Source organism: Vanellus vanellus, assembly GCF_965231255.1.
Source record: "Vanellus vanellus genome assembly, chromosome: 2".
Lineage (NCBI taxonomy): Eukaryota > Metazoa > Chordata > Aves > Charadriiformes > Charadriidae > Vanellus > Vanellus vanellus.
In genome coordinates this window covers 11,035,284-11,056,566 of record NC_138906.1, presented here as the reverse complement: position 1 = coordinate 11,056,566, position 21,283 = coordinate 11,035,284, and the positions used below count along the sequence as shown (strand labels likewise).

Here is a 21,283-nt window from a genome sequence, read left to right as displayed (position 1 = left end):
AAAATATGTCCGAGTTTGCCAGTGATCCCACAGAAGAAAGAGGGAGTAGAAAAGTATGTGAGGTTAATGTTATACTACAGATTGGCACAAAGAAATGGAAATTAACTAATATAGCACAGTACCGTAGCCTCAATTTGTTGAAATTAGGGAACTTCTCAATTTAAAAATTTCTTATTTTAAGATACAACATTAAAATTCTGTGCGTGGAGAATGTCTGCACTACGTCTCATTTCAGGCATTTTTCTTTCCATTCATCTTGTCTACTACCATGTAAATATGTATTCAAAGTTATTCTTCCTCTCTGACTAGCTTTTGCTGGTATTTCTCACATTCTGTGTGTTTTGTCACTCTTGATTTTTGTTCTCTCCTTCCTCAATCAGGTGTTTGAACAAGAGACAACAGTGTCCAAGTTTTCTCTGGGGATGTAAAACAGAACAAGATAAAATAAAAAGTTGGGTCATGTCGTGATAGGTATTTACCGAGGCAAAAACATCTCTGTCTTTGAGAGAATGTATGTTTATGGATGTATTTTTAAACTAATGACTCACTGGATATGTTGCAGTTTTTAATGGTGCATGAGTAATGCCTGGGAGTCCGTATTTAAATGTGAGGGAAATCTTGGCATTTTTAAAGGGAATTCTCCGGTGTTGTTTCTATGGTAACTTTTCTAAAGAGATGATATTTGTTTCGGTCGGTTTTTAATTGTGATCAACAGTAGAGTAATGAATATATTGAACATAAAAGAAAAGAAATTACATTTGTTATGAGCCCTTTTGGACCAGCAGGAGACCAAAGAACCGGTTGCATCTCACTTAAGCCCTTAACTGGGGCCTAAAGGACTTTCTGTGGTTCATGGACTTGACTTGGGGTTTTGGAAGCAGAAAAGCACGGTGAAAGGCCCAAGCATGTATCGGGGCACACAGATAGTGGGGTTACAGCAAAGCAGTCCCCAGCAGTGCCAGGGCAAAAATTTGGCTTAGTGAAAGAGAAAAGAGGATAATCAATCCCAAGGCTTAACTTAGCTAAAAGAACGAAACTATCAAAAATAGTGAGTTGGAGATAGGGATGTAGGAAAATTAAGACCTTGAAGAATGCCTTCGCACATCCTTTTCTCAACAGTATCTTCTCCCTTTGCTTGAAGACCTGAACAGCAGAATGTTTCTATTAATCGTAGTTATAACGCTAAAAACTTTCAGTACATTTACATTTCAAACTGTGTGATACTTTAAGGCATAGTTTTCTTTTTCCTGTGAAGTCAGGCCCTAGAGTGTTTTTGTCCTAAAGCCGGGCTAGGTGGTAGGGAAAGGAGTTGCTGTGATGGTGACCCGCATTTCCTGGCCTGTGAGGTGCTCGGGGAAGAGAGACACTTTCACGCGCAAAGCACCAAACCCGCAGCTCTTCCCTGGGTGTGCTTAAAGTCCATCCTGAGATCTCCATGGGGTCTTCAGGAGCTCTGACGACAAGATCAGAGGGAGGACAAGATCAGAGGGAGGCTGGAAGGAATTCCAGGGGAAGTTTTTCCGTAAGTACTGTTTCTCGTTAATTTCCTTGAATTCACAAGGAAATGTAATGCATAAAACTGAGGAGCGGCTGTGTTGGAGAGTATACAATTCATTGTGGAAAACTAAATTGTGTACATAGTTTGGGATGGTGAACCCTTAAACATTCCTGAGCTCTGCGTTCGAAAGGGCTGTAACATTAGTACTGCTGGCAACTTAAAGTTTGATATTGAATCAAGAGAAATGAAGAGATTTATTGGAAAACTTTTGGACCAAAGTTATTGTACGCAGAGTGAGTGATTAAAAGGAGGGAAGAGGCAAGAAGGTCTATTCTTTCAAAAGCCTGAGCAAATCACAGAAAAAGTGATAAACAGAAGATCTTTTCAGAAGCTCTGACTTTCCCTCTGCAATTAGCTTTGCATGAGAGGCTTGTCAGTGTGCGTCTTATCAAGCTCTGGCATGACCCCTTCATTCTTTGCCCTTCCAAAACTCTGACAAAGTTATGGGAATCCAGTGATAGGCATGCGGACGCAGCTCTCGGTGCCACTTGTAAGACCACTGTTTACGGGTGAAAGCTTCTGTTCGTATGAATCAGCACTGTTGCTCCCCTTCCATTTAAAAAAAATGAGACTCCAGTGATAATTGCTTCAAGCACCAAGTGTCTGAGTACAGGTAAATGCTTACGGACCATACCTATGTTTAGTGTAAATTGACATACCTGTGTCAGTAAAGCAGTGACTCTAAAGTCTAGAATTTTAAATCTCTAGAACTTTGTATTGAAATTAATTGAAAAAAATCCGATGAGTGTGTGTGCGCGCGCCTCATTACATGCAAAACGTAGGGTAAGCACTTTTTCGACAATCTTTCTGATTTCATATGTGATCTGAAGGCATAAATTTAAAGCATGTATTTTTAAAATGACTGCGTGATGCATTCATTTTAGCGTGCTGTCACACATGATTATTTATCTGGGTTTTATAGCTTGTGGTTGCATAAACCGATGTAGTCATCTTCCTGTTTCTATAGCCAGAAAAGGCAAAATTTTTCTATGTTCTTCAATGCTTGTGTGACTCAGAGAAGAAAAGGGACTTTCTGAAAGTTACCTAGTCTCTACCCTCCTCCCTACATGCGTCAGGGTCTTTCTCTCTTTTCTCTTTTTGGTAAGCGTTCGTACTTTCAGGAATCTAGTTGCACTACAAATGCCACGCACATAGTGCCTTCTTGCTTTACCGACGAGGGGCTGCTTCAAATCAGGGGGCATTTTGTCATTTCTTCTGTAGGAGGAGAAAAAGAAGAGGAAAATCCTGGCAAATTGCTTTCTAAAATAAAGAATTGGGGTGGGAGCGGTGGTGGTGTCTTTATTAGATATCGTGAAAGCATAAGAGGGATTTTACTGGGTGTCTGGCATCTTTGCCGAATTGCCAGTTAGAGCCTGGCTCCAGGACCAGTGTTCCTGGTGAGACTGGTAACGCTGTTCCTGTGTGTCACAGGGTAAAAGCGAGACCCTTATCAGGGACTCTAAAGTGATGGCAGCACCAACCAGAAATCTTAAATAAGGTGGCGTACCGCAGGTGAATGAACTTCAGGTGCTCTGTAATTCTGACAACTGTTAAAGCTTCATATGCCAATTAAAATGCCGTCTTAATGTGTTTCCATAAAAGGCATCGCTGTGTTTTCCACAAAGATGGTCTTTCTCTGCAGTCAGAAACAGAAGGTCAGTGTAAAAACAAACTCAATGGCACTGTACGAAGCACATAAGAACTTTGCAAACCATCTGCTTTAGAACCTTAAACTACTTATAAAACCATTTTGTTATTTTGAATTTACAATGCAAACAATTTTAAACTAATAAAAATGTTCTAATATCAGATGCAGGTAGGTTGGAAATGAATTTCGATCGGTATAATGAAGGACAATTTTCTAACATAATCTATGTTTGTCCTGAGGCTACCAGTATTAGAAGATAAGATAGAAAGAGCAATACTTGTGTCAAAGGCAGAAAAACCACGTCTTGAGTTCAGATCTCCCACGGATTTGCAGCACTGGCTACTATTCTGAAAATACTTTTTCACATGTAAACTGTACTAGTTTGTTTTCTTCTCAGGAAAGAAGAAATAAATACCCTTTTTCACGACAATATTAAAATAGCGCTTTAACAAAACTAATCTGCCGATGTTACAGTAGAGAAAACTGATACCTAAGAGTTCTCAGAATTCTTGGCACGTACAGTACTGACGTGTAAAATAAGTTCAGCATTTCAATGATAGCCACGTTTTGTTATAACAAGATCACAGTGTAAAATCATGCATTTCTCATAATGTTTTACCATTAAACAGGTTTTGAGTTGGCATCTTTATAGAAGCTTCTTAATCAGACTTTCATAATAACAGCATTTAGTCTCATGTTAAAACTGAAATGAATATTTTTATCTATACTCTGTGAATGTAAACCTAATTGCAATGCAATTAAGGTTACGATAATGCAAGTATTTTTTGTGAAATATTGATTTACATAAAGCCTGACCCTGAAAACATTTACTATTGTGTTCCGGTTGCTATTCTGAATAGTTCCGTTGATTTATCATTAATTTCTCAGACTGAGGTGGGCAGGATTGGGCCCTGAATTACAAAGGGACTCAAACTGTGCTGAAATGTATAAAGGACATGTTTCAAAACACCTGCTGTGACTCCCGAGGTATGTTGAAACTTTTTCTTCAGTATTTAGTTTTCCTTCAGCTGCTGCTGCTGCTGCTCAAATATTTGAAGGGTAGAGTTATTATAGAATTAGGTAGAAAGACACTTTTTTTGACATAGCTACTAACAAGACAGCCTCTGTCTTGTCCTGTGGTTTATCTCGAGAAAGAGGTTCACCTGCAAATCCAGAACATATCAGCTTTAAATACATCGAATTTTAATATTATATATTAATAGCACAATTCATCCAGTTGTTTTGTAATATTTTGTCTGTGGATCAGTAAACATCACAGGGAAGTGGATCAGAGAGATCTAATAGGTTTTTTGAATTTACCTGGAAAAATGTGATAAAAGAAAAACCTTCGTTTGTTTAAAAAGATCTCTAAAGGCATCCTGGTTTATGTCACTGCATACCTTTATAAGCCATATGTTATCAGAATGTCGCTTTTACAGGGCTAGATCAGCCTCCTGGAAGGCTGAGCTGACCTTTTCAGACAGTTGGACCTCATTTCATTAATAGGAACCCCCAAACATTTCTGCATCTCTTTCCTATTTAAAAATAAACAGTCAAAAGGGCCAATGTGAACAGAGAACTAATCAATAGGAAGATTTGCATGCAGGTTTGTTTGATTTGATGAAGCATAGAACTATTTTATTTATTGAAACTGTATTAATGTAATTAAAATAAATGGAAAATGCACTCTTTACCTAATTAGTATTTTAAGCTGTCTCTGAAGAATAGTATGCAGCTTGAATTTAGTTATCATTTTTAAAATGCAAGACAGATTAATTAGATTCAAATCTTAGCCAGAATGAAATCATTTTCTTAATAAAGCTAAGAGCTCTAGAATTTGCTTGGAAGTAGAAAGTGTCTGGTGTCGATCTTCACAGATGAGCAGGAGAAGGTAAGACGTAAATCTCAGTGAAGTTTAGTGGTTAAAATACTGCTAAGTCCATTTTCAAGTTATGGTCCTAGGGGGTTGCTTACAAGAAAGGCGTGCTGTTTTCTCTTTCTTAATGCAAGTATTCCTAAAGTTAAGGTAATTTGAAAAAAAAAAAAAAGCATATAGGAAGTTAATATTTGGCAAAGAATTTTTGTTCATAGGAGTGAAGGAAATTCAACTTTGATCTTAAGATCCTCGCAGACAGAAAACCTGTGGAAAATCCTCTGCAACATACTTGGATTTGTATTTAATGAGCGAGGCTCCAAAGGATGTTAGATAAAACTTTTAAACAAAGCAACAAACGAGATTAAATGGCATTTTAGCTTTATCATACGGCCTTTAAAAGAATGAAAATCTATTTCATGCTATACATTGTGCATGCCTTTGCAGAAAGAAGTGACTAAACTTAAAATGGCAGCCAGATTTGTAGTCAGAAATCAAGGCAAAAAGGTCAGTGTGGTTTTCAGCACCCAGTTATGAGGAACAGATTTTTAGGGAATCGTACCAAACATTGCTGCTTCTCAGTTTGTTCTGTGCAAACTGGAAATATGTTTCAGCATCACTCTCGTTGAAATTGCAAGATCCAGAATATTTTGAGTTTAGGCATAGTTCAAAGACAGCTCTTAAATTTGGATGAATGTTAATGCAAATCATCAAAATACTAGTATTTGTGATGTGCTGAAACCAGAGAAACTGTCTCAAAGTCATTTTTACTTTCAATTTCAAGTGTTTTCCAGGAAAAATACATTGAACCCTCTTGAAGTTATATACCAAAATGCAGCTGATATCAGGTTTTTTTTTGTTTTCCCGTTTACAAATGCATTAAATTATATGAGAAAATATATTTAGACCACCTACATGTAAGTTATTCTATTGAAAATGAGGTTTTATCAAGTACCAGTACGTTGATTCGCAAATCAGGGCTGTAACATCACTATGAAAACTTTAAAAACATTTTAAAACTTTTAAATTAGTAAACTAATTACATTATTTCTTCTATCTCGTAACGCATCCCAAGTTTCTAATGAATAGCATATTAATTAAACTGTGTTAAAATAATTTCTTCCTGTAACATAACTCTCAAAGATATTTACCATCCCTTCGAAAGTTGTATTTAGCACGTGATAATATAATGAATTACACAAAAATGAAAGTATTCTAAGTTTCACTAAAAAATTTCTCAAAATTTCACTGTTAAAAAAATATAATATTTTAAATAGCATTTTGCTGTCTCTTGACACTTTTGGCTGGTCAATTTAATGTTCAACCAGTTCAGTCCCTGACAGTTCTGAAAAGATGCAATATTTGCTCAGGAAATCATAATTAATATATTTGTAAATAAGAAATCTAAATTACAAAGCTTAATGGAAGTATTTATCAGTTGCAGACAGTTCATTAGAAGGATCAATATGCAAACACACGTGTCCTTTTAATGAAATCTCTTGGCAGGTTCATTTATCTTTCAACTTAAGTAATACAGGTTAGTGAGCAAATTATGTATGCTACGGCTCTTACCGGGGCGGGATGATATTAGATGAAGCAGCGTGCTCTCAGGCTGACAGACTGACTAAGTGATAACTTGATACCGTGCACTAAAAATGTAGCTGGTTAAATGTTTGGAGAAGCCAAGTTTGTGTTAATCTCTGGGAACGCGAAGGATTTTCCGTGAGCAGAAGGCAGGTAGGAGCGTGAGGAGTACCTCTCTCTACTCCCCAAAAACCTTATTGTCAAACACTGTCTTGATGTAAACGGCATCTTCCTCCACCCGAAAGGGGAAGGGTGGGTGCGGGTGGGTGGTCAGCGGGAGGGGACGACCCTATGGCACATCTACTCTGCGCTTTCGGAATATGGCAGAACGACCCTGAGCGTGGTGATGGTGATGACACTTTCGGCGCTGTCCTATAGGTTTAAGTGAAATGTCGCTGTGGGGCGGGGGATGCTGTGGGGGTACAGGCTGCCGTCGCCCTTCCATGGCTTCCCGGACAGGCCCGCGTCCTTACCAAGGCGCGGGATTGAGAGGGGCGCAGGGAGGGGGAATACTGTCGGGGGTGGTGGGAAGAGGGGAAGGGGAAAAAAAAAGGAAAAGCTACACAGGGTTGCTGCAGTGTCAGCGGGTAAGCCGCGGGGAGCCCCAGCCGCCCGCTCCCGCCGGGAAGGCAGCGGGCAGCGGGCCGTGCCCCCCGACGGCTGCCGGTGCGGCGGGGGGGTGTGAGGAAGGGGGCGGCGCGGCCCGCCCCGTCCATCCCGCCCCATCCCACCCCCGCACGCCGCCCCCCTCCGCACCGTCCCGCGCCGCCCCGCGGCTGGAGAACGGGCGGGGCGGGGGGGTCCCCTCGGGGAGGGCGGGGGGAGCAGCTCCCCCTCCCTGATTTGCGGTTCTCTCGGCTCGGAAGGGTTTTGCCCGGAGGGGGGAGCGCAGGGGCTGCCGTCGCCCGAGCCGGGGCAGGCTGGGACACGGCGGCGGCGGCGGGGGGGGTGGGCCGGCTGGGGGCTGCGGAGGGGAAGGGGAAGGGGAAGGGGAAAGGGAAGGGAAAGGGGAAGGGGAAGGGGAAGGGGAAGGGGAAGGGGAAGGGAAAGGGGAAGGGGAAGGGGAAGGGGAAAGAAGGATGCCCCCCCCGGCCAGAGGAGGGCCAGCTCTGCCCTGCCTGCCATCCCCAGCCGTAGGGGCAATGGGAAACAATGGGGAGAGGGAGGCGGGAGGGCGCTTCATCGCGGGGGTGTGTGTGTGTGTCCTGAAGGTGCCTCCCAAGGACCTGTCACCTGCACCCGCCAGGTCGCCCCCCCCCCCCCCGCTCGCTCTTGTCCCGCTCCCGCAGCCGGGGCACTCCGCGGGCAGATGCTTCGCGAGTGCCCCTGCGGCGTGTTTATCGGCCGTGATTTGGGGGAGATGGGGAAGTCTGCGGGGTCCGTTTCGTTATAAGGGTGGGTGCTGCCTCGGGCACCTGCGCGGAAAAGCGGCTTTAAGTCGGAGTTAGGGGTGTGCAGCGCCGGGCACAGCCCGGCCCCGCTCGCCTGCACCGGCCCCGCACCCTCTCTCAGCAGTCCTTGCCGTGATTTATTTAACCGAGCTCCGCCGCTGTCCCGTGGCTGGTCGCAGCACACGGCTACTTCCTGATTTCGTGTGTTATTTGGAGAACCAGGACGGGAGGGGGAAAAGTTTGGACCTCCTTTGCTTGGCACTGTGTGGTGGGTTGTTTTGTTGTTGGTTTTTTGTTTGTTGTCTTTTTTTTTTTTTTTTTACAGAGGAAAGTGTTTTCAGGAAGAAACGTTGCGGGCTTCTTTGCTGTATTGTCATGCAAATGATCCTTAGGTTTTCCTTGCGGTCCTTGTTTGATTTTAATTTTGGCTTTCCGTCATTGTTCTGCCCTCCGCTTCCATCTTGCAAGAGTAGCGCTAAAAAAAAAAAAAAAAAAAAAAAAAAAGAGAGAGAGAGAGAGAAAAGAGAAAAAAAAATAAAGATGGGGGGACGTTTTTTAAAAAAAAATCAACCCAAAAAAACCAAACCCCAAGCAAAACACCCCCCCCCACACACACATCTTCACAACAGAAACCCCCAACAGCTTTTCCAAATGAGTGACACAGCCCGTGTCCATTCATCGCCTCACTCCGGCGAAGGGTTTCTGCACAGCCCAGACCTCCTTAGCCAATTGCTGCCAGCAACATGTGGAGGGGAGGCATCGCTATAGCAACCGGTGGATGGGCCATGTGCGGCAGCCGGCAGGGGCTGCCACCGGCCCGATATAAGGAGGGCAGCGCCGGGCCGCGCCGGCATCCTCCACCCGCGCCCGCGCCCCGCGGGGACCGGCCGGGCCGCCCGGGGACACCGGCTCCCCCCGCCCCGCCGCGCCGCACCGGGAGGCGGCCGCGGGCTGCCAGGAGCGCTTGTGCCTTCCGCCGCCTTTGTCTCCGCTGAGGAGGGGAGTGGGGAGAGGGGGAGGGGGCGGGGGGTGTGTGGGGGGGGTGTGTAAGTTTTGGCACCGGAGGAGGATTGCTGGAGCCCGCCGAGGTGCGCTGAGCCCTCCCGGGGAGGAGCCCGTCCCGGCACGCCGGCCGCGGCGCCATGGCAGCAGGTAAATGCGGCGGAGGATCCGGGCGGCGGAGGGGGGTGGCTGGGGGAAGCCGGAGAGGAGGGGGGGGGGGAGCGCCGTGTTTCGGGGCGGCCCGGCCAGGGCTCGCGTGGGAGCCGTGTGCGCGGCGTGGGGCGGAGGAGCGGGGTGTGGGGGGCGGGCGGGGATGGGGGGCAGCCGCCGCCGCCGCCCGCTCCGTCGGGCCGGGTCTCCGCGGGTCTCCGCTTGGGCGGAGGGAGGGCCACTTCGCCACCGCCCGGCCCCGCGGCCGCGGCTCCCAAAGCCGCCGGCGCCCCCGGGCGAGCGGTGCCCCGGGGATGCCCCGGGACTCGGGGCCATCAAAGAGGAGAGGGGGGCAGCGGGCCCGGCCGGGGGAGGACGTGCCCTCCCCGCTCCCCTCGGCCCGCTCACGGTTCGATGCCCCGAGGAGGGTGCGCGGAGGCGGCCGCCGGAGCCCCATCCCCGGGCGGGGGCAGACCGGGAGCCGCGGAGCCCGGCGAGACGGGGCGGCCGCTCCGCGGAGGGGGCCTCCGCCTCGGCCGGCGTGTTACCGAGGGACGGCTCGCTTGTTGGCACTCGGGGTTAAGGGCGCTTTATCTAATCCCTAAATTATGTGCCTTCAGCATCAGCATTAGATCAGCGCTGGCGCTACGGCTTGTGTTTCTCTTGCTTGCCGAAGATATTTGATTGAGCTCAGCTATCGCTGACCGTCCTCTTGGCTCGGGCTCTGGCACTTTGTGACTTGGACCTGCTGAGTCCCTCTATTTATCTGTTTCCCTCTGGCTTGCAAAGCCTGGGCTGAGGAGGAAACCTGCTTCCTGGCGCTCCCATTCTGCTGCTTTCCCCTAGTAGCTCCTTGAGTCCTTAGAGATGGGAATCGAAGTTTCTTCATCGCGGTGGCTCCGTGCCCTCCTCATCTTGCTGCCACCCCAGAGGCGTGCTGCGCTTCTTCGGGCAGGACGGGCCACGCTTCTCCACCTGCAGCTCACCTACCTCCTCCACAGGCATGGATGTGGCTGTCCGGTGTCCCGAGTCGTGCGTTATCCCTACAGCGTCTCAGTGGTGCTGTAGGCTTTTGTGCTGTACTGTTTAACTAAATGCCGACTTAAAAAAAAAAATACCCAGATCCTCAGGAAAGTCTTGAAGCTCTTTAAATTGCCTCTTTCGCAACCTTATTCCTTCCGTGCCACAAACTTCTTTGGGGTTCTTGGACATTTTGGCATTTCAGCATCACCTTGTAGTGGGATTCAGGATAATAGCTATAATTTCTTGTAACTCTAACCAGAAACTTCACTTCTGTTTGCCTTTAGGAAGCCAGAAGAAAATATCTACCATTGATCAAGGGATCTTTGAACTTGCTGAATTCTTGATTGTATTCAGTCATTGTTCGTGGTATTAATCCTACTAAAAGGTATAGAGACGCTCCAGAGTGCTTTGTGGTGTTGAAGGTTGCGGAAAGATCATTGTACCCCTACACATGAATAGATCTGTGGCTCTTGCAGTGACCTTTCTCAGTGATTTGAATAAGCTGCAGTTCCCAGAAATCCATCTGCCTTTTGTGTTTGTCGATTTGTCTAATCTTCCCGACCCCTAAAAGAAGCAAAAAGTACCTTCCCATCCGATTTCATCCTCCCGAGTAAAAGCGTTAAATTGACCTCATTTCAGGTGATGAACTGACATCTGCTGAAAGTGATCCTGGCATCAGGCGAGCTTTCCGGGGGGGACTTGTGAAGAGGGAGGCAGAGGACAGCGGCCCCAGAAACCTCTTACTAACTCTAAAGATAGTACCTTAAAACACCAACATGTAGCTCGGACCATACAGCTCGGGAGCGCAGTGCTGGATGCAAGAAACGTTGTATGCACTGAAGGTGAACGTCCCCAGGCCCTGCTGCCCCTGTCTCACCTGAATGGGAAGCGCGAAGTAGGGGAGGAGAAGCAGGAACCAAAACTGAGGGAAATGCTGCTTTCCCTTCTATTTGCTTTCTTATTTTACGAAAGGGAAAAAAATCCCACAGACCCGTAGGTTTCCTGGGGACAGATAAGGGTAGCCAGGCTCATCCTGATGTAAAGTGTTTCTCTGTTTTTTCCAGTAATCTATCAAAACTTAACCAGCATAGTGTATCTCACCCTATGTCTCAGATAATCTTACAGAGGGAAATTACTAGAAGTGAATTTAAGTTTAGATTTAAGTGAGTAGACATACACAGATGTGTGTGTGTGTATAGATATGAATATATATTATATATCTATCTATCTCCCTACACACCCCCACACATCCCTTTCTTCGTGCTTTCTATATTAAGGAAATAATACACATATCCTTTAGGGTTTGTTTTAATGTCAGTGGCTGCGACTATTAGCAAAGGATCCTCTTTAAAAAAAAAAAAAAACTGATGAACTAAAACTTATTTTAGTGAAGTTTATTTTTAAGAATAATGATTTTCTTGTAGAATTCTTTTCTTCTGCCTAGGCACTTTTTTCCCTCCTTGAATGGCAGATTTGCAAGTACAATTTCATCTGCACAGAGGAACAATAGCTTTCAGTTGCACAAAGGATTTCTCCCACCCTGAATCCAAACCACAATGCCTCTTGCTCTGATAATAGCTTCTGAAAAGATTTTGTAATGCACAGAATTAATACATGATTATTTCCGCCTCACTTCTCTCATTTATTAGATTCTATAGTGAATTCCAAATTAAAAATAGCACCTCTTGAGTTTTTTAACGTTCTAATATTTTGAAACAAATCATATTCTGAAGTTCATCTTTTTGCCCATGTTTACTAAGAAATCTGCATTTTTTTATTATCGCTCAGAAACAAAACTGTCTAATATAAATGTAAAAATCAAGGCATGCAAAAATTGCAACAAATTATAATGTCAAGTTGTTTTAAAATGAGTCGTAGTGATTTTTCCCTTGCAAACTGGAAGAGAGGTCGGGTGCAGTGACTGGCGAACTGGCTTTTAAATCAAGAATGTGTTTTTTAAATTTATGAAGCAAACCAAAACCTCAACTTCAATTAGAGTTTTGCTTCAGCAAGGACCAGAATCAGGCCCTGTGTCCTAAAGGAAATAATGAAGTGTAATTCTGCTGAGGCATCTGGAAGGTGAGCTTTCACATCACTGCATGGGGAGCTCCTCTCTGCTCTTACAAAGACTTTCTCCCACACTTCCAACATAGGTGTGAGAACTTATTTACATGAAAGCGTACATTAAATATTTACTGACATTTGCCTGGAATTCGTTTGAAATGTCGGCTGTTCTGCTGCATCATGGGATGACACCGCGGAACGGGATGCTGCTCTTTGATTAGAACAGTGATTTGTGACTCTAGCATTATGGCTGCTCTAGTTACTGACTCACTTTTGGGTGTATATAAAATGTGTTCTGTCGAGGGACCGGGAAGTCCTACATGAGATCAGATCCTAAGCATTTTTTCTTCCCTCTTAAAAAAAAACCAAAACCCAAAAAACACCACCACAAACCCAGACAGAAGCAATGTACTTCAAGCAAACACTGTTGAGTGTGAGTGGTAGGTGTAATGCTGTTCTGAGACAGGGTAAATCTTTGCCTTACAGCATTTAAGCTCAGGCCGAGCTATTTCAAAGCAAGGAACGACTGGCTGAACATCTCCACAGCCTCTGTGCTTAGAGTCACTTCCTAAGCCATCCATTTAGGAATTAGTTGTTTTTCCTTCCCTGGGACCCCATGATACTACACAATTTTCCGAGGAGAAAATAATTCAGAGAAATGTCAATATATTCTGTTATATAAAGTTTAAAAAATGCATAGTTACATGTAGCCGAGTTTAATATTTAATTATGTGTAATTTATGTGGTCTATTTATTTATTAAGCCTTGGGGGGAGAAGGGGGGGAAGGTGATTTGTTTTTCTTGTTATGCAACAGCTATTGTTCCCCTTCCACCCCAGGCACACGCACCGTGGCAGCCCCAGCCAGCCCAGGGAGAGGTGTTCTGCTTAAAAGACATCCGACTGTAAATGTCAAATTCATAAATATTTAAACATTTTTCTTTCAATTTCAAGTCAAGTCTGACAGGACGCCTCTAATTAACCCTGGGCTCCGTTTCAGGCTGGGGCCTTATTGCAGGGAAGAATCAGGGGTTTAGGTGAGGTGGGGGAAATCTGTGCTGCTGGCTGGGGGGGTGGATGGTGGGGCAGGAGAGGGAGGGAGCTGGTAACTAACTCGTCGGGTTCATTTTCACCCGTTTCAAAATTTGATGTTCGGTCAGACATCAAGCAAGATGAAAAGGCAGCGGGTTTATCCAACTGAGTTGGGGGCGGTGGGGGCTGTTTCCCGACGGGGGATGCCCGGGGGGGGGCGGGCTCCGCTGCCCTCTGCGGCACCGGGTGTCCCCAGCCCGGGGGCCCGCCAGAGCCGCCGCTGCAGGACCCGCAGCCGGGGCTTCGCCGTCGGCTTTACCCGGCGGTTTATGCGGGGTCGCGCAGCCGGCAGCAGTCCCCCGCGCCAGGGTGTTTCCCGGGGGCGGCGTGTGGCCCTGAGCACCGACTCCCCCGGAGGCGGGGAGGGGAGAGGGGAACCCGCGGGGCCCCGACGGCGGCGGCTCCGGAGGTGCTCCCGGTGAAGCGGGAGGGATGAAGGAGCGGGGGAGAAGGGCCGGCGGCCCCACGGCAGAGCCCCTCTCCCTTCCCCGCCAGCCGCTCCGACGGGGCGGGCACCGCCGGGCGGCCGCGCAGGCGGAGAGCGACGGGCAGCGGCCGTGTCCCTTCGCCCCTTCCCGCCCGCTGCGGGGCCGCCGGCCCCTTCCAGGGCACGGAGGGTCGGGGCAGGCGTCGGCGCCGGTCCCCCGGACGTTTGGGGATTTTGCAAGCCCTCGCCTGCCTGGAGCCCATCACTAGGGACACGGCTACACTGGCTCCCCACGGGAGATGCTTACCCAAGTGTAAACGATGCTGAACGCGCCACGGAAGGTTTCAAACTCTTCCCCGTGTTTCACGTTCCCGGGTGCAGCCGTGCGGGGCGTCTCGGCGAGCACTTCTTTTGTTAAGGGCAGCCGGCTCCGGGGACGGCGACCCCAGCTCTGCGGGGAAGCCGCCTGGCAAAGTAGGAAGCAACATCTAAAATCACTGTAACTACCGGGGGAGGACGGCAAGCGCGCTCCTGCTCTCCCCCCGTGTTGACTCGGGCCGTTTGACAGCACTTTGCTGCCGTCACTTTCATTGTTTCTCCCGCATAGCCCTTTCCCCGGGTGCTTGGGCGGCTCTTTCCCGCGGCCACCGGAGAAGGAAAAGCGTTTAAAACCGCCGTTGTGAAAGCAGAGAGGGAAGAGGTTCAGGAGCGATGCCCGAAACTGCCCTCCGGCCTCTCTCTTCCCGCCGCCGGCGCTGCCCCGGCGCGCACCCGGGCTCCGAGGGGGCGCGGGGAGCGGGGCCGGCCCGCGGGGGGTCCCGGGATGGGGGGGGGGGGGGGGTGAACTTGTCCCCGCCTCGCTGATGGGAGGCCAAACACCGCGGCGAGGCGGATTAACGTCCCGGGGCGCAGCGCTCGGGGAGGGGGCGCCGGTACTTTCGCGGGAGCTGCCTATTTAGATGCAGATTGCGACCTCTGGCCCCGAGGGGACGGCGGCCTTTTCAGGGAGATGCTAATGGCAGAGCACAGCGGCCCTTTACCCCCACAACCTCTCCTCCTCTCCCCCCTCCCCAACCCCCTCCTCCCGGGCCCCCAGGGCCGAAGCGGCGGGAGCTGCGCGCAGGCGGCGGCTGCCGTCGGTGCTGCCCCTCCCGGGTCCCCTTTGCACCCCCCCCTCGCCCCGTTCCCCCCCGCGGTGCGGAGGGCGAGCGGCGGTGCGGACCGGAGCCGCGCTTCCCCCGGGGCAGGTGCCCGGCTGGGGGCGCGGAGCACCGGGGAGGGGGGGACGGGGGGAGGCGGCCCCGCAGCCCTCCCTCGGTGCCGGGGCGGGGGGGACAAGGACGGGGTGGGGGGCAGCCCCGTCCTCCTGGTGGCTGTTGGGATTTGGAGGAGGGGCCGGCTGCGGTTTAGGGGAGGGGAGGGAGGGAGGGAGGGAGGCGGTGGGTCCGGCGGTGGCTGCGCGGGCGCGGAGGCTGGGCGGCACATGGCTGGCCTGGGCGAGCCCTGCGCCCGCCCCCCCCCCCTCCCCGCTTTCCCCCCCCCCGCCGCCCGGGGTTTACAAACCCGGCAATCCTCCTCCGCTCGGCGCATCCAGGCAAGAAAATCCGGGAGTCTTATTGAACCTGCATTTCCATTAACTCAGCCTCAGCCCCGGCTAATCCGCAGCACTGAAGGCAAGGAGGCTAATTAATGACAAGCTTTTACAGTCAAGACCAGCGATAATTGCTTTGGTGGCCTTTATGATTACAAGATAAAAATGGACCGGGCCTGACATAAGAGCCACTGTGTACACTGCAAGACAGGAGGAAATTAAGAGCTGGCTAGCTGAATACGGAGCAGAAAATTACTAATAGAGGAGAGATAATGAATAGGCCGGCTAGGCATTCATGGGGAAAAATCCATTTTGTTACCACGCGAAATTAGGTGGTGGAAAGGAGTTTGCTAATTGTTCTCATCTTGTAGCAACCAGGACTGAGTCAGGGGCGTGCTTTTCAATTCATTTCCCTGGTAATTGTGAAAGGGGGAATGCAGGCCAAATGAGTCTTGCTGCAATTTGCGCGCCTGGTCTTTTCATTTTCATGTTGCGTTTTTAATTGTTGCTAATATAGCTTATAATGAAGCTAATGAGGGGAAATTATTGTACAACTTTTTAGCACATGGAGACAAGTGAAATGCACTAGAAGGATTCTCTCCTATTGCTGCAAAAATAATAGTAATCTGGAGGAGTTTGGAACTATCGCTCTTTTTTATCCTTTTCCTTCTACAACAGACAAAAGGAAGGACCGCCACCTACTTTTCATTATTATTATTATTATTATTATTATTATTATTATTATTATTATTATTATTATTATTATTTATCTGTTGTTTCGTGTTTTATTTTTCACTCCAAGAAAAAAAAAAAATCGGATTTTCCCGTGCTGCCCCCTTCGCAGCCCCTGGCCCTGGATGCAGTCCTGCGGGGCGGTGTGCGGGACGGCGGGGGAGGGGAGGGGGGGGGGCGCGGAGCTGCGGGACGCGCCGCGGTGTTTGCGCGCATCCAGCGCGCCCGCCTCCGCCTTTCGGGAGTTAAATGAGCCGCCGAGAGGGAGGGAAGGAAGGGGATGGAGGGGGATGTGTCAGCAGGGCTTTCCCAGCCCGTCCGCTTGCCTCCATCCTTGGCTGAAAGTTAAGGCTGGTTTCTTCCCGACGGGGTTCCCCCCCCCGCCTTCTATCCGCGCTGCTCCGCCACCGCGCAACTCAGGCGCTGCCTCTCTCTCCTCCCCTGCAGAAAAGCAACGTCCCGCCGCTCCCGCAGCGCGGGGAAGAGGCAGAGTCCGCCAAATTCCTCCTCCTCACCCTCCTCTCCCTCGCCTGCATCGCCGGGGTCCTGGCGGCGTCGGGGGTCGCCTACTGCCTCCGCCACCGCGCCCACCACCGCCTGAAGGAGAAGCTCTCGGCCCTGGGGGCCGACGCCGGCTCCGACGCCCCCGCTGCTTACCAGGTAAGGACCAAGCTTTGCTCCTCCGGCCCTGCTCCCCCTGGGAGGGGGGGCGGCAGAGCCCGAGGGGACCCTTCTCCTATTGGGAGCCGAGGGGGTGGGTTTGCTTCCGACGCTGCTCTTCACCCCCCACCCCCCCCCACCCCACCACCTCCCCCCGGCTCCATTCATATTCCCACGGATTCACTGTAGCAGCTTTTTTTATTGCTGGGTATTAATCTTGGCTATTCTGGTAGTTGCTGTAAATTCGTGCTTAATTAGAAACATTAAAAAAAAAAAAAGAAAGAAAGAAAAAAGAAGCCCTTGCCATTGAAATTCTCTGAAAAATAACATTAATATCCATAATCTGTCACCCCTGCCACTATTAATAACAAAAAATCTTTAACATTTATGAGGAATGGATTGCACGGTTATCTGAAGATGTCTCTCTTTTTGAGTAATCGACTTCTTCGGGGTCTGATATGAAAAGAGCCTTTGACCCGATCTGTTGCCACCTTCTGCCATTATTCAGATAAAATGAAATCTAATGCTGATAGATGGGGGGGTGAACCAGGGCTGGTTCTGGGAGAACAATGGTAGCAGATGTGTACCCAGTAATACGGGAGGACTGCGCTCAGATTTCCTGAAATAAACCAGAAACCTCAGGCTTTCTCTTTCAGTTTCAAAAGTGTTGGGTGGGGAGACACTCTGCATCCTCCCAAAGTTTGTTTTACGTCATGGCACTTATTTCTTGGTGTGTTATTGGTGTGGTAATGCATGTGTTATGGTCATGTATCACACAGCCCTGGTCTGCTATCCCAAAATATTTGGAGTGTAACCAGGAAAAAGAATTCAAGAATGTGTAAACATTGTTGCTGGAGTATCCGTGTCTGCTGTGCGCCCATAGGGTCTCGCTAATGGCACTCTTCTGTCAAGTTTTATTTTACCTTCTTGTTCTGCTTAGGATCAGACATTATGGCCTTTCTGTATTCTGGAGCTGAGATAGATTTAAATTGGCAGCTGGGAGTCATACGGGAATAAACTCGTATTTCCCCGCAAAGTTTGGGTCTGCCTGTACCTCTTACATGTTAAAGATGTAACGTATTGAGTTCGTCTCCGCAGGCTGGGTCCAGGGAGATTGTAGTACGGAATGATAAATATGAACGTTTCTGTAACAATTAGTATCTTCAGGAATGGTTCTGGTTTTCAGTTTAAATGGAATGTTTGCTGCCAAAAAAAAAATATCTTTACACTACTTTACATTTTTAAATTTAGTCACTTTGAAAGCAAGAGAGAGCAAGAGCATTTCCAGTGGAAAAAAAAAAAAAGGAGTGTCCTCCAGGATAAAGTCTGAACAAAACAGCGGTTTGTCAGATCAGTTTTGTTGGCCAAAGAGGCCGTGGCCGTAAATATTTTTGTTTGGCTTTAATAGGGAACTTGCTGTTGACTTATTTAAACCACAGGAGCGATAGGTAGTCTTTTTTTCCGTTAAACGTGAATACAAGAATTCTTAGTTGTTTTTTTTTTTTTTTTTTTAAAAAGCCCTCCAGGTTCCAAAATCACACTTGAAACTGAATTTGTGATAATTAACAGGACAATCTTCCTACTGACAGCTCTAATTAATAGTATCTGTAATTAAAATCGTGCCCTTCCAGCAGGAAAATTGTTTGAATTTCTTGGAGTGACCTTTTTTGCCATTTCTCCTGGGAGTATAGTGGTTAAGTTGATATTGATTTTATAATGAGCTCTGGTTTGTTTAATAAGAATCTGTAATCCAGACACTAAATGAAATGTGTGCTTCGTTTCTTCTTCCCAGATTTATATATAATTTTAAAATCTTCCTAGTTAGATCTGAGAGTGACACTTTCTGTTTGAAAACAACAACAACGCTTCGAGGATGCTGCTCAGTTTTTCAATAGCAAGACTGTATTAATATTCTTTGTTCCTGACCTTTGGGCCCGGTGCTAACCACCTGACTTATTAAACATTTCCATTGGTTTTTCAAGGGAACTGTAGTCATGAGTGGGAGGAAAAATGTTTTTCCTTAAATACAAAGGTTTCTAAGGGCTTGGCTCTCCTCCCGTGGAAGTAAATGGGAATTTTGCCATTTGTTTCAATGGCAGCAGTAGGAGGCCCCGGTACAGGCAGACAAAATACTCAGGCAGTTTTGATGCTGCTAAGTAGCGTTTTATCAAAATGAATCACTGAGCCTGGTTCTGTATATAATAAACTATTCACGTGGATTTGAAGAGAAATAGGATTGAGCCCTATTCGCATCGTCAAAATCGCCTTATGTTGAGCTGCGTTAAATGTAATGGATATCTGGTGTGATGCATGTTTTGGATAACATCAATTAGGTCTCGGAAAAGCATCAATTATCTTTTTCCTCATCTTCTCTGATACTCATAGGGGAATAACGTAACCCGTGTTAATACAGGGGAGGAAAAAAGCAGATCGCTTTCAAAACCCCCCTACTTTGTTCTCTTCTGTTAAATGTTTCCCAAGTATCTACTCAGTTAACTCGGTGTGTTTTAAAAATATGAAATATTTCAGCAGCTGCTGCCACTAGACTTTAAAGCACGACACTCCAGTATGTTGCCGCTTACAGCTTAAGTGACAATTCAGATATTATTTTTTTTCCTTTTAATTTGAAGGGGGAGAAATTGGTCGGTATAAAAGGGCCTGGTGGCCCAGAGTGATTCAGAGAGAGCGCCGAAATATCACTTCGATTCACATGCTTCTCAAAATGTCAGTGGCTTATATCTTCACGTAAACAAGACTGACCTAAATTTTCAACATTTAGCAGAAGCATTTTTCATCCTAACCCAGTTCAGCCAGGAGAGTTCATTCGGGGTGTTACTCCATCCTTACTCACCCTGTGAACTTCGAAGAGTTTTTTCCCACAGCTGCCTTTTTTTTTTTTTTTTTTTTCTTTTTCTTTCTTTCCCCCCTTCTCTCCGGTTTGTGCGGTGAAATACCAGCTTGAGAAGGGGAAAAGAGACAAACCGTATTGTCAGGGAAACAGCAGGTTGGCTGCGAAGTCTCCCCCCCACCCCGCCACCCCCACCCCCACCCCCCCCCCCGTGCCGGAGGCGTAGCGCCTGCCGTGCAACGTCACCCTCCCTCGGGTGCTCACCTGCCAGCGCGAGCGGTTCTTCTGTGAGCCCGCTTCTCGCCTCCCACCGGTGTTTCTTGTGCGCGTGGAAGTGATCGGTCTCGGGCAGAAGGGCCAATGCTGTCTAAAAGTTGAAGTAGGGAAATAAAAATCTCTGCAGCGCCCTTTGAAGCCTTGAAGGCTCTGCCGGCCTTCAAAGGGTTACAGTAACCCTTTGGAAAGACTAAGTAACGCTCGGAAGGGTAGATACACAATTGCAACTTCATTTATCTTTGAATCACTAAAGGACAAAATTACAGGCTGGTTTAATTGGAGGGTGGCTAAGGAGCTTTCCAAAATTTATGGAAATAGTGGATCTCAAAATGGTGCGTGTGCATGAAATGCATTTTAGGTGTAAAGGCGGACACTTTTTGCGTACCTTTTAAACACCTCTCCTGTCCTTTCAAATCACACGTGTGACGACTAGATAAGTCGGCGGGAGCATTCAGGGATGACTAAAAAGAGGTTCTCGCATCCTCCGCGGTGCCCCTGCGCATGCGCACACCTGCACCCGTGTTTTTAATTGTTGCTCGCGTCGCTTTGATCTTCTTTGAAAAGCAAGTTGAGCATTCTGCAAGCCCACTCTCTGGTCCGGGAGATTAGGGCCGAAGCGTTTTCGGAATTTTCAGCAGACGCTCTTTGATTTATTTCACAACACTGAGCAGATTTTCTTCGTGCACTTTCAAGCCTTTAGAACGTAAAGAGAGAGAAAACGGGCATTGAGACGTCGGGGGAGGGGGGCTGCAAACGGGGCCACTAAGTGCACATCTTGCTTGTCACCGCTCCCATTAGCGAGCAATTTATTAATGTAATGAGTGTATGTTAGTGACTGCCGCTATTTAGGGATGCTGTGTTTGAGTCAGGGTGATGTATTTGTGAGTCCAGCTGAACCCTGGCTTTTGACCCGCCTGTGGGGAACGCGGGGCTGTGCGAGATGTTAAATCATCGGCGGATTTTATACTTTGCGCTGCAGAACTTTATTTTGAGCACGGGCTTCTGCATCACTGGTAATGGGCTGCAAAACGTTGCCCGTAATGGAATTTAAAGGCAAAAGTTAAAATGCAGTGAACCTGGCTTCAGAAAGCCCGCCTTTTAATATTTTATGTCAATAACGTTCTTTTTAATTTTCCTTCGTCTCGGCCAAAAGAACTTCCTTTAAAAAAGAAGGGGGCAAAGATCAAACCGTTTACAATGAAGTTCCTTCTTAAACTGCCTGAAGTATTCAAGGTTACATGAGCCGCGCAGCGTCAGTGCTGCTGGATTACATCATCAGCTCTTTTGAAAACTTGTTCAAATAACTTGGTTTGGCAGGCATATCGTTGTCAATTATAGATTAAATTCTACATTATTGCAAATATTA

The 21,283-nt window shown here is 47.7% G+C and overlaps 1 protein-coding gene across 1 annotated transcript in view; it reads left to right on the top strand.

Annotated features, from left to right (window-relative positions):
- Positions 1-21,283, top strand: part of PTPRN2 (protein tyrosine phosphatase receptor type N2) — a gene marked incomplete at both ends in the record, with an annotated part of 658,801 nt that overhangs the window by 536,053 nt on the left and 101,465 nt on the right. The window contains one exon of the mRNA XM_082499676.1: positions 16,581-16,793. Within this exon, the coding sequence (XP_082355802.1) occupies positions 16,581-16,793 (213 nt within the window). The remainder of the gene's footprint in view (positions 1-16,580; positions 16,794-21,283) is intronic.